The sequence below is a fragment of the Haliaeetus leucocephalus genome, unplaced genomic scaffold, assembly GCF_000737465.1.
Source record: "Haliaeetus leucocephalus isolate CR32 unplaced genomic scaffold, Haliaeetus_leucocephalus-4.0 Scaffold439, whole genome shotgun sequence".
NCBI lineage: Eukaryota > Metazoa > Chordata > Aves > Accipitriformes > Accipitridae > Haliaeetus > Haliaeetus leucocephalus.
Window position 1 is genome coordinate 6,208,408 of NW_010972875.1, and position 13,844 is coordinate 6,222,251.

Genomic DNA, 13,844 nt, shown 5'->3' on the forward strand with positions numbered 1-13,844 from the left:
GTCTGTCAGCACAATTCTTACCATCTGGAGTTAGTTTAGCAGAAAGGTGTGGATGTATATTTGTCTTTCAATCCACTCAATAAAATGTGACACATTACTGTAAACTCCAGGTCCCAAAACCTTGGAAAAGCAGACAGAGCCCCAAGATGTTAAACCAAACAAAGTCCAGCGTCCTGCAGGTTGCTCACACACAAGCGGTCCTCCACTGTCACCCTGCAACATGAAAGAAAAAAACTATCTATAGGGACTACCCATGGCCAGCAGTCATAGGGTTAAAGCTATGTCTCAGTTCCTACAGTGATTTGCCTTAAATAAGTAATTCAGCTGTAAAAAGGGGCTGCTCTGCTGAACAATGTAGCAGCACACAGCATTACCAGTATTTATTCCCTGTCATATTTGTACAAAAAATTGCCTGCAAAAGGCTCGTACAAATTAAAAAAAAAAAAATCAATCTAATTGTTAACCAATACAGATGAACCTTAAAGTCTTCAAGAAGCATTTCATTATCATAAACTGAAGTTGATTACACCAATAATAATAAAAGTGGGGTTAAAATATGTAAATAACTGTTGTCATTCCTATAGGAGATGAAGTATGCTATACCTAAGAAACATCATAGTACTTTGATTTCTAAAAGCAAGTCTGGCTGAGTTTCTTCTTAGAGAGAGACCTACCATGCAAGAGTCCACAGTGCCAGACTCATAGCCAGCACACAGCATCCTGCTGGTGATGGTTTTCATGTCAAAGTATGACTGGCATTGTTCTAAAGGAATGATGCGAACCTCTCCTTCTTGAAGCTTGAAAGGCACTGAAAAACAGAATTACACATTAAACTATACACACACAAACACGCAAATACTTAGCTATGATGCCTCTTTGAGATATGATAAATATTTCCATTAGGATAGAAAACAAATATTACTTTTATATATATACACATATATAAAATGTAAGGAGAGAAGAATCCCCCTTTCGCACAAAGCTAAGGTGAAAGCAGGTGGGTTTCTGCAGTGCTGCATTGCAGGATTCATGACTGTCATGCTCCTGAGCCAGGAGTGTATGTGTTGCATTCTGGAGAAGGACCAGGCACATGGGGACTGGTGTGACACTTGCCATGTAACATGCATTCGCACTGACAGACTGAGGGGGAGAGCACCTTTATGTGATAAGGTGTGGGACTTTGAAGATGGGGGCAGGACTGGCTGGAAAACAGTAATGTGAAGGAGGAGGAGGAGAGGTTTGACTCACTGTTCCATGGCAGGATCTCCCTGTTTCTCAGTGTCTCTAGTGGTAAAGCTTGGTATAATCACGGCCATTTTGAGTTATGTTTGGGTAACTTGGACTTAGTGTATCTTAGAGGGAATCAGAATTCAAAGGTTTTTGAAATTATTTTAGCGCATTCAGGAGACAATAAAGGACTTCTTCCTAGTCTAAACAGCTGACCAAGCTGAACTTCTAAGGAAAGTTCTTCAACCTAGGGCATGAAGTACTAAATGCTGTGTAACCATGATCGTTTTTGATGCTTCATGACACAAAACCTTTAAAACCAATGCTGAAACCACAATAGAGAAAGAATCTTCCACTTACCAGTGGTCCAAAAGCATTGGGGGGGTGGGGGGGTGGGGTGTTCAAAGGAAAAATTTCTTCTCCAGTGTACAGAACAATGGCTTTCCCTAGCAATTACTATAATAGCGAAGGGAGAAACACAATAGCTAGAGCATTAACAGGGTTGGGGCCAGGATAATTTGCATATGATGCATACAGAATTGTTTTGTCTAAACAAATATTTACATAACACAACTGTTCTTGTCATGGAACCCAAGGATTGCAGTGGCCCCAGCACAAGAAAACACACCTTCTGTTCAGAGCGACAAAAACAACACTTGTGATTATGCGTGGAGGGAATAAATCGTGTCACAAGTCCAAATTGTGACACACAGTGTTGATTAAAGAAAAGGTTCGTGCAGCCTGTATGCTAATGCTTTCAGTGCCTTCCGCTTTCACTGAATCTTGCCCGCCCCGCCCCGATGATCTGATACCTTCTCAATACAGTTCTGAATACAACCTAAACCAGTAAAATGAAAACCAATTCAGGTGACGTTCTTGATAGGAGTTTCTAGATCCTCAACAATTTTGAAAATCAAGCCACTTGTCTAATAAGGATTAAGGAGCATAAATTCAGGCTGCAGATTTGGAAAAAGCTAGGCTCTAGTCACATGTAGATCCTTCCATGAATAGTTACAGTTCCCTAGTATTTAATAATGTCCCGTAATAGCATAAATGGATAAAGCTTTGTAATGGGATCACTTATTTGATTAACTCAGTAGAAGGTTAACATGTTTTTCCAAGAGTCCCAGAAGTATTCATCTTACTTTTGTTGCCCATGTGTCCCCAGCCTGTGATGTAGCAGTAGGTATCTGGCCGAACTAACTGGTCCTTGCTGGGCAAACAGACAGGTCTTACATAGCTTGTCTCGTTGATATCCTTGTCTAGTTCCACAATGCTGATATCATAGTCTACAACTGCTCTGTTGTAGCGTGGATGAAGGATAATTGTCTTCACTAATCGGGTCTGCATGAAACCTGATGGATGATCAAGATTGCTAATCCCAAACACTACTTGCCAAACAGCTGCATTTTCTCTCCTGTGTAAAAAAGGGAAAATGGGAAATTTCAATCAAGAGGATTCTCTTGAGCTGAAATACCTGAGAATTTCTTTCTGGCTGATTTTTTGCACATTGCGCTTTGCAAAGCATTGCGCATACAAATGCTACAAGAAAAAACAAACACTTAAGCATCACTACGTACAGCTACGAGCTGAGCAACAAAAGACAATGCTTTCCATTTCCTTCCTGCATGTTACCAAACGAATTAAAGCGCACACCTTCAGAAGATACGTAACCACCTATTAGTTGCTGTATTAAGTACCACAGGCTCTCAGAATGACCCCTTGGATCCTGCCCAAGTTTTAGGTGCTCACATGCTCACTGGTAGGCGTGTACAAATTTCTCTGGGGTGACTATTTTCAGTAGTATGCTCCTGACAGCAGTAAGTCTAACTGAAATCCCAAAGGAGTCTCCAAGAAGCAATTCTATCATGAAAACTAAATCTTTCATGATAGCCATGGGAAAAGCCCCTTATTTATTTGGCATTCAGTCTGTGCCAAGCATACTTCGTATGCCTAAAATCAAAGGTTACTTTGACTCTTACAGTTGTTTAAGACTCTTCTGGTAAATATCCAAGATCACTAGAAAAATGATGCATGTGATACAAGTGGGAAGACTGAACTAGTGTCTGTTGAGCCACATGAGAAAAACAAAGACTTTATGAAGGACTTCAAGGGTGTAATCTCTTGATCATAACTGGTCATATGATAAGTCACAGGTTCCTAATTAGTCTGTAATTCTAAAAACCCTCCAAAAAGTGAGCATTTTTCACAACAACTGATGAAAGACCATTCCATGTAACTAAGAACATTTGACAAGATTGAAACTTAAAGCAGTGTAAATCACAGCATGCAAAAATTCAGCTTTTTCACAATACTCGACAGGATTGTAATTTCTGTAATTTGGAAAGAGATTTGATTGCTAAATAAAGGCTATTTTTATCTTGAGTTGCATGAAAATTCTGGTGTTTCAGACTATAATGATCATTTTACCATCATGATCAGTTTGTGAGTTTTTCCATAAAGTTACAGTATTAAGTGCTAAGAATATTCATAAGCTATTGCGTTTATGAACACTGCAAAAAAGCATTGCTCAGAGCAATGAGCAGTCACAGCCAGAACGTATTGTCCTACAGTCAAGAAAAAAACCTTAATGTCTTGGATGCTTTCGTGTAATGCATTTCAAAACAATCTTGGCAAAAGTCTGGGGACTAGTCTAATAAAACTAGCAAAGGACACGCTGTGTAACGTAGCTCTTTCCATTTATGCCCTCCACAAGTACTCATACGACTATTTGCATTAATATTTTCTGCTGCATTATTGTTAGATGGTTCTCATATTTGTATCCCAAACGTCACGTGAACTTCAAAAAATACTTCACAAAATGGAGCATTTTGTCTAAAGCACTAGAGCATCTGTTTTAATTGTTGGCTTATCTGGTGGTTTGGTAAATTTTTAAACACTTTTATCAAGAAAGCTTTGTGGGATCAAGAATCATCTTGCTGTTGCTGTATCAAGCTATACAAATGAAGAATTTAAAGATTTCAGGCCACTGGGAACATACCCTCACCTCTGTTCAGAGAGGCAGTAGAGAAAAAAGTTCATAAAACTCCTCAATGAATTATTAAACCAAAATATCTTAGTACTTTAAGGCATTCAGAATACAAATGCAAAAGAGACCTTTTACACATAATACTCTGAGCTCACATAGCCCTGAATGAGGCATAAATGAACGGTTCCAAAGTGTAGTGGCAGTGTTTCTGCATTTGACAAAAATGGGAGAATTTTTACTTTATAAATTTCACAGCTTCTGTGCTTATCTTTCACTAATGAGAGATATCTCTTACCCGTGAAATTCAGTAGCAGTCCCATATTGCTGAAGGATCTACCTCTAAATCCCACCCTTTATTTTAGATCACCAGAAAATGTTCTTCCAAAGGTAAAGAAATATTCCAGATACTGCTTAGCTTTACTTAAAAACAGATGGGGAAAGAAGAAAAATTCCTTGTGCAGGACCCAAAAATCTGATAAATACAATATTCTTGTTTGTATTATTCAGGTTTAGCACTTTGCTAATTTAGAAGGAAGGTTATCTAGGTTACTCTTCGAAGTTTCTGGTTATTACTTTTCTTCTCTCTGAATGGAATCAGTTCTTGAACGTCCTCAGGGCTTGATATGATGTGATAGTCAGAACTGAGGTCTCTCCAATGTCACTTCCTCTAGCATTTCAGTTAGTAGCCTCACACCTTGAGATACGCGCACTATCACCTGCCTGACGTCTTCTGGCTCGGACACAAAAGCCACAAACTTTGTCCTTACCACAAGTTCCATAAAGAGCCAGGGGAAAAAAAAGGAAAAAAAAAGAAAAAAAAAACCCAACAAATACCAAAGAACTCAGTGTTTCAGAAATAAAAAGATGAAATTATTACTGAAAAAGGGAACGATTAATGTTATAAAGAAATACCAGTCAAGAGATACTTGCTTACCACAGAATTTCTGCTGGCTTGAACAGAAAGAAATGTGCTTAGTGGAGTCTAAAATAATTTCCAGTGAGCAAGTACCAGTTTAAAGCAGGATTAAGCATCGATGACAGCTGTGTAGCAGGAAAGTACTTGCTAACTACAGCAGAAAACACATATTTCAATTATCTTTGGAAACCCAACTTAAAAACAAATGTTTGTTAGCACCAAAAAGCTGACCATGACCAAGACAATTCCTAAGACATGTAAACTTCCTCTGCACTTCAGACTGTCCATCCACCACAGGGCCTCAGATACTGACTTTTTAATGATTGCAATCCTAATAAAGGAGTGGAGTCCTTATAATTAGAAAAGGCAGCCACTTCAATATGTCAGTTGCACTGTGAGTAAATACTCAGGTTTTATTTTTACTGATGGCCACAGCACTTTTCCAGGGTCATTTCTATGCTGGTGCCCAGAATGATTTTTTTTAATCTATGGCAGTTGTATGACAGCTATAGGATTAGTGTTTTGGTCTTCTTCCTTTTCCCGTTTCCTGCTGAATGTCAGGGCATCTTCATTTAGCTTTCATCAGTAGAGCCGCCCGCAATGAATAATAAAGCATGTGAAAGCCTAAGCTGATGCCGTTTTACACCATTTACTTTCTTTTTTAGCCTCTTAAAACCAGGCCTCTGTGATGTGCCATTCTGCAAAGGTCATCACCCACCCGCAGTGTGTTTGGTAAAGGGGGAAGGACTTGGTAATTCTCATGTGCAAGTTTTTATGAACAGTAAAACTGTTTGAACCCTCTCACCCTTCAAAGCAGTGTGCTACTGTCAAGACCCATCTCTTCGCAATCAAAACACAGCCACATATGTGTCCACTTGGCTCACTCTGCAGGGAGCACTGCCATGGCCATCGGCCTGGGCGACTGGTCCTACCACCAAGGATCCTCTTGTTCATGCGAGCAGCTGGGCGACGGCCGCAGTCTAGTGAGGAACAGATGCAGAAGGCAGTTAATCATGACCACAAAGGCAGTGCATACAAGACCTTCTGCAAGAAAACTGGGCACAGAACGATATTAACAGAGTCATGAAATTACACTGAGCAAGACAGTAAATCAAGTCATCAACACCACCACAGTCATAGCAAACACACTGAGCTGTTTTCATCCTTCCTTAATATTGGGATTTGCTCTCCTGATACTAACTTTGACCGGCTCAGCCTGAAGTATTAACCAAGCTAAGTTTGGGATCCTGACTTCCTTTCTCTCAGGAGTTACCAGGCTGCCCTTGGGAAGATGTCCTGGGTTTGCGTCCTTGTCTTTCTGTCAGCTAGCAGTGTGTTTGGGCTACTTTGTCCTGTCCCTAAGAACTGCTTCTGGAAAAGCTGCTCAGGAATAATAAGGCTTTTCTTAAGCCAGGTGTGAGGTGAATGTCACACTGTTTACTCAGCTACATGGCACCAAGCTTGCTTTGCCTGTGGAAATTATTAAGGGAGAATATTTGAAGATCTGAAGACATTCCAGTAATCTGTCCGTTCTACTTTATATCTACTTTTATTTCTACTGGAAATTATACCAGACTCCCATCTGCTAGATAGTTACTTTTCTGAAATAGTTAGCCCCTCACTTTCGTTTCACTTTATATTCTGGATTTGTAAGATGGCAGACATTATTTATCCTGTTTATACTCAGTCTGATTTAGAGAACAGAAGAACACCACCAGTTTCTGCAGCAGCCTCCCAAAGGAGGGTAAGCTGCCATTGCATATATCCGTGGGAATTTAGTGGTGAAGAAATAAATTGGAGCAATGGTTATTTGTAACTTGTAATTCTTACTGTGTTCACTTAACTTCAGAGGGCAAAGTGTTTTAAGTGTACTTAAAGCAACATATGTCAGAAGCAAACACTTTTGACAGGTTCCTATGAGGGTTTTGGTTTTTCTTCTGATAAGAGTAGTAAATGTTTTGATTAGTTTCCCAAATCTAGGTCATGCTTTGTGATTAGTTTTCCCTGTGTCAAGCTAATTCCTAATTTAAGTGTTCTTCAGCAAAATTCTCCTTGTCTGTAGAACATTTCTGCATTTTCAAACCGCTTAAACTTGCACAATCTGCTATGCTTCCAGACTTGGTTTGTAGCTTTCTACTTCAGGTTCTTCTGTCCCCTTGAGCTTCACAACTAAACAGATTACAGCTTGAACTCCCAAGCAGATAGCCACTCTGGTGGTTAAGGATATTTTCAGTAGGAAGTTTTACCAAATGAATTTCTGGAACCTGACTGCTGACAAAATTTATTTTGTGGGAGCAGGACTGGGCTACCGCAATACACAGCCTCGTAGTCAAAAAATAAGAAAAGCTGATGAAACTGAATAGAGTAGGGGAAAAAAAAACCAATGCAAAACTGGATGTTGCAGAAGTCTAGTCAAATTTCAGAATGAATCTGCACTAAACATCTGCATTTGTTAAAGTAATTTAACACATCTTGAAAAACATCTTTGTTTTATATACATTTCTCTCTTACCTTCTTTAGTGCAAAGGAGAGCCACTTTGCTTCTGCTTCGACACATCTGTCTAAATATTGAAACAAGAACATGGTGGAAATCTCAATTAATTGATGTAATTTTTGGTAATTTGCAAATCAACATAGGTATTGTATTCATGAACCAGCTGTTAAAAATTCCCCCAAATGGTAAAAAGAAACAGAAGGAACTTCTTATGCCAGATCATACATGGTTTCCAGCATCTGCCTGGAGATAATTCAAAATATTAGTTCAGCTTTACAATGCATTTCATGAGTGGGTTCTACATATTTGGCAGACTACCTTGCTCTCTGGGCACTGATCCAGCTCTGAGGTCAGCTGGGAGGTACAGTTTGTCAAGTCTTAATTTATGGCACCTGACAGGACAGATATTGCTATTCTCCTCTTCCTTACAGCTGAAGGATAGAATTTTCTTTGAAATACCTTTGATAACAGATGACCTTTCATGCCCTAAAAGCTTGGGTGTTTTGAAAAAATCCAGGAAGTTTGCAAAAGTAAGTATTAAAACAACAAAAAATTATCATTTCCGTTGAAAATTTTCAGATGAGAGAGGAAAGAAGTGATTCTTTGTCAAAGGAAGGGAGATCCTTGTTAAAACAGTGAGCATTGTTGCTCAACTAGCTGGCTGCCTTTTTATTTCCACCACTTTTTCATTCCTACCATATACATGCTTTCCTGAGACAGATGCAGAGCTAAATTAGACTGGATACACAAGTTAGCTGTTTCCCAGGTAATTCTTTGAAGGCTGTAATCTCAGTAGGTAGGCAGTATCTTTAAAATTGCAACGACCTAAAAAGAGGCTGTATTTGATTTTAAGTCATAGATACTAATGTGGGCACAACAACAGAGTGCCAGCAAGCTCATCAGATTAGCTTGAATCTGTGATTTGACCAGACCTCTGTCCCTTACATTGCATATACCCCATTCATATACAAGCAAATTAGTCTACTTTCTGTTCCTGAAAACACAGACCATAAAACTCTGTTTCTAGAGACAGACAACCAACTTCAGGGAAGAAAATTCTGTGCACAATTTTGAGGGGTATTTGTGCTCCATAAAAAAAATAAAATACAGAATATAACTGAGACCAGCCACGCTCATGTTTCACACTCATTTCTTTGACTTATCAAATAGCCAGCTCTAGAAGACGTAACTTCAGGCTTTTCTGTGTGCATAGCCTGTACTGTGCCATTGCCTCTTATCAAAACTTTATGAAACTAGTGGTCCATTTGTTAGTTCTTGTCCAAGTTCCTGGTAGTCCAGGAGCCCAACAGCTCCTTTAAACATACAACATACTCCACAGCACTGATGTTTTACATGCTGAAGTTGATTCAGATGAATACACCTAGACTGCAGGGCTCAGAAGCACTTCCCAGCTCCTGAGCCTTGTCTTGGCTTCATGTTAGGAAGAGACTAAACACATATTGTCCCCCGTGCAATTTGCTTTATACTAGAAAGCAAGCCAGGCACATGCGAAGTGAGGCAGGCCTGCAGGTCCTCCAGTGGGATGACTGGGAGATCAATATGGGGTGCACCTGATCTGCAGTGCATGCACAGCCAGTGAGAGCCATCTAGACAGGATGCCTGTTGCAGCCAAAACAAAACCAGCCTTACTCTTCATGCATGGCCTTAGCTTCTCACTTCTTGTTACTCATTTTCTGCATTCAGGGAGACTGGAACATCTGTTCCTACAGATAACTTTCATTTCTGCAATAGCTTTATCAATAATCCTCATTAATGATGTTTTCTCTCCTTTAACTTGTACTTTGGGTGAAACTAGATCTCTTGCTACTAGATCTTCTAACTCAGAGGCTCCAAATCCATCCCTTCACACATACTTCCTAGCAGACCACTTTCAAACATGGCAAAGTACCTTGAAATTTCTGCTTTGTACTTCAGTGACTGAACAGAATACAATAGTGAACCTGCCTTTGCATCTGGTCACAACCCAAGGTGTTTATTCTTTTATTACCCTGGAGAAAAGCATTTAGATACCATTAAGCTAGTGGAAAGAGACAGTGAGAAAGGAAAAGAAAAGAGTTAAAAAGAAAATTGTCAAGTATCAGGCACCAACTTGTAATAGCCCTTCTAGATGAAAAAATAAAAATGAACTTAAATGAATGGGGAAAATACTGATGTAAACCAGAACTAGTACAAAGCTGAGATGTAGGAAAGCAAAAGTAGGCACTTGCAGACACAATCTTTTTAGTATTCTGCCATTACAGAAAAGTTTGACTACAGAGAATAATGGAGCCAAGCAAAAGAAAAGTAGGTGTATTCCTCAGATTTGTGTCTTCACACACGTTGTACCTCTGCATTTAGCCAAGAGAGTCTTTCCTTGTAAAACAGAAGGAATTTCTATGGAAGAAGGATGTTCTGAAATCTCCTAGGCATTTGAAAGAGAACAGGGACACAATGCATCTGCTGTTTGAAGAATGCAGTTGCAGATGGGGATTAGGTGGCTCTCCTAGTTTTGTCCTGGATGTTTGAGTTCATTGGCTCTTCAGTCTCTAAGTCACACTTTGAATGTCTCAGCTATGAGATCCTGGCTTCTCATTACCAATGACCTGTTTAGTCAAGTTAATTAAAAAGAATATACCATCATCTGAAGCCAGAAAAGCTGCTAAGGAAACCTACTGTAAGTGGATATAGCTTCTGCTGAAGAAGCTGTGGGTACTCCAAATGTATGAATCCAAAACTACACAGGCTGCAGAGGATTCTAAGATTTTGCTGCAGGTTTTGCTAATATAGTACTTATTGGACTTTCTTGGTCAGCAGGGATTTAATGAAGCTGTCTGGTCCGGGTGCTTCAAGGGCATCACCTCTATGTCACTCAAATGCTGTTAGTCTAGCAGAATGGGCCCCATGGGCCCCTGAGGATTCACATGGTGGACTCAAAAGAGACTACAGTTGTAGCAGACACTAAAATCATTTTAGACTGTATCTTAACAACTCACATGAGTATGCGCTGAGATTTATACACAGATACCTTGGAAAAAAAGAGCTTACCAAAGGGAGTTTGCCATCCTCCATTGATAAGTGACTACCCACAGCAGTGAAATAAATCTCATTTACCTTTTACTTACCCATTCACTAGAAGTGCATGTAAAGTGGATGCATTTTTATTCTTCCAGTCTGAGTGCAGATTCATCCACTTTTGATGCTGCATTTCCTCATTCTCCATTACAATTTCCGTTTTGGATGGTCCTCTGAAACAAATGAAAGACACTCATAGACCTTCCAGTAGGTTTCTGTGTTACAATTGTGAAGGTGAAGAGGCCCTAATGCCTCCTGTTTGCTCCAAAGATATACAGCTGAATGTTACGTCAAAGACACATGTGGCAGAATCATAGTTAAGGGAATGAAATCACCCCAAGAAGCCAGGGTGGCTAACATATTACTGTCACTTATGTTGTATTTTCTGACAGGAACCAGAATTGAAATCAGGAACACCAAAAGCCTTCTGGTGGCATTTACTGTAGTGCATACATTGACATACTGGTTCTACAGTTTCTTGTCTCCAAAAATACAAAAAAAAAATCTTTCTATGTAGAAGAGGTAAAAGAAAAATACTTTCTTTCATTCCTATCTTTGCAAATCCATTGAAATTTAACAGTAAAGAGCAGTCTGGGTCTTGTTAATAATACCTGACAGTATCTCTAAGTAAGTCGAAGCTGTCTGCTTTGTCAAACAGAACAAATCATGGGTGACGATGTCAAACCTGTCCTTCTGCAGCAAATTAACAGGAATATGAAAGTAAGTTAGAATGGTTCACCAGTATATATTTTCATATAGCCATTTCCTCAGTTTAGTTATTGCTTGACAGAATCAAGCCACTGAAGAAATGGCTGGTTTAGTAGATCTCAACTACTAAATGGAAAAAAAGAGTGTATTTTGTAAATGCCTTTACAAGTCATGCAACTTTCCAGCACAGAACCATCCATGATTAGCCATCAATCCCTGTCAATGACAAGAACTTTCAAGGACTGCTCTCCTGAACACTGGTCAAAGGCCAAATTCTAAATACTAGTCCAAGGAAAAAAGAATGAGAAAAGTTCAGAAAAAGTGTGATGTGTCATAAAACTTGCCTCTGAACCCAATCTCTCATGGCAGTACCTTGGAATGCCAGTCAGGTTATTAGTTTAAGTCCAATTTTCAGTATTAACTATATTTCTTTTTAAATATTTACAAAAGTGCAGCATCCTTTACCCACTTGATTGTATAAATTAACAAAGATCAAATAATTCTGTTTTATGGTAAAGCTGTCAGTACAACCATATGGAAATCTTTTCAACAGTGCTGGCAGAATTAACTAGGCTCTGAGGTCATGGCCCTGGATCCTGCCTGTTACATGACTTATTTTTCAGAACCTTTTCTAAGCACCTTAAGCAAATCAACTTAATTCTATCATCGACTACCTAGAATGTGCAGGCAGATAACACAAGCATTTTTAAAGACCGTGTTTTTAACTCATTTAGAGAAAGCTGGTTTTTTCTGCAAAGAGAGCTTTCTTCCTCAGTGCCTGCTTATAGCAAACACTTAAAATTCTCCTGTCTTCAATTCCATCATTTGCTTATTTCCCACTTTTTCCTGCCAAACATACACAAACTTCTTTTTCTTAAGATTACATTCTGCCTTATGATTTTCTGAACAATTATGTTCACCATTTCATAACTGTGTACAGTGATATTTTATGTAGCTGTAAACAGTGTCTGATCTATAAAATATGTAACTCAAAAATGTGCAAAAAGGTGCAAATATCATGCCATCTGATGGATCCAAATCTGTTATCCCAAATACCAGATTATTTTGCTGAAACCTGCAGTTCTGAATTACAGCTTGTGATGCTATAATCATCATTAAGCAGATATGTACTTCTAAACCAGGGCAGCAACTTACAAGGCACTTAAGCCTGTATGAAATTTATAATTATTAATACAAGGTATTATATTTAGTAAATTATGGCTATGCCTTTTTTCCTTGGCGGTCACAGCTTGATAATAATACACTCAAAACCAGTATGCCCTAATTTATGTCTTTAGAATGCCTTCTATAAACATTTATAGAGCATTTCCCCCTTGATGATGTTTATACAATGTTTTCTTTCAGATAGGCAAGGGCCACCACTTGTCTCCTTTCATCTATTTTAATTAGAAATAGCCAGAATAAAAGGGACCTAAGAGCCTCATTTCTAGCTGAAGAAAGCTGCAGACAATGGTTAGCATTTGTGTAGAGATCAGAGCATACCAGGAATTGCCAGAGACTGAGAGAACACGAGCTAAAAATGTTCGAAGAGGAGTAAGGACTTGGGCTGGTGTGAGCTTCTGGGTCTGAGACTTTCAGCGCCCAGGGAGGGGCTGCTATGCCAGGAGTATACATTGCACCGGGGACTGTAAAGCACTCAGAGAAAAGGAGGGAGGTAGAGCAATGGGGACTCATTTTAGCCAGACCCATCCTGTGCTCCAGAAACACAGCAGGCCATACTTGGCCCCTCTTGGAGCTGTAACACACACTTTCTTCTGTGGACACACTCTAAACAAAAGGGAAAAAGGATCTTTCAATGGACAGAGCCGTGCCAACTCATGGTGTATAATTTCTTCACAAGAATATTTTGCTTCACTGAGTTTCTTACAGACTCCAACAACAAGGCTATAGCTGCTAATTACTTTAAAACATCAATCTACATCCTTCAGTTCGAAATGAGCTTTCTTGCCAATTTTTTATTTTAGTGGCCTGCCAAAGTTGACCTAAATTAAGTCAATCTGCACACAAGTCACATGTGTGGCCATATGTAATATCTTTCAAGATTTCAGGCAAGCCAAATAACCTTTTTTTATGAAACACTTTCAGAAGGTTCTTTCACTTCTTTGCAGTTCCCCCCCCCCTTTGGTTTTCATATAACAGAACAGCTTTGTTCAGAAACTCAGTGTTGATTTTAGACTAATGCTTTTGATTATTACCTCTATTGCAACACTAAGCAAAACTGAAACTGTATTTGTTGACTGAAACCATATATACCTGGAACACAATGTGCAGTTTAGAGGTGCCTCAGTTTAAGAGGATATTCAGAAACTGGAGATGGTCATGCAGATGGCTTTCAAGTTTTTTATGGGCCTCTGGCACTGACGCATAAGGAGAGGTTTGAGGGAATTGGACTTGTTTACTCTTGTGAAGCGAAAGCT

The 13,844-nt window shown here is 39.2% G+C and overlaps 1 protein-coding gene across 1 annotated transcript in view; it reads right to left on the reverse strand.

Annotated features, from left to right (window-relative positions):
* Positions 1 to 30: 30 nt before the first annotated feature.
* Positions 31 to 13,844, reverse strand: part of CORIN (corin, serine peptidase) — a 140,865-nt gene continuing 127,051 nt past the window's right edge. Inside the window, exons 17-22 of the mRNA XM_010574553.1 lie at positions 10,749 to 10,871; positions 7,644 to 7,693; positions 5,938 to 6,112; positions 2,373 to 2,644; positions 675 to 808; positions 31 to 213 (exon numbers count right to left, since the gene is read on the reverse strand). Coding sequence (XP_010572855.1) covers positions 31 to 213; positions 675 to 808; positions 2,373 to 2,644; positions 5,938 to 6,112; positions 7,644 to 7,693; positions 10,749 to 10,871 — 937 coding nt within the window. The remainder of the gene's footprint in view (positions 214 to 674; positions 809 to 2,372; positions 2,645 to 5,937; positions 6,113 to 7,643; positions 7,694 to 10,748; positions 10,872 to 13,844) is intronic.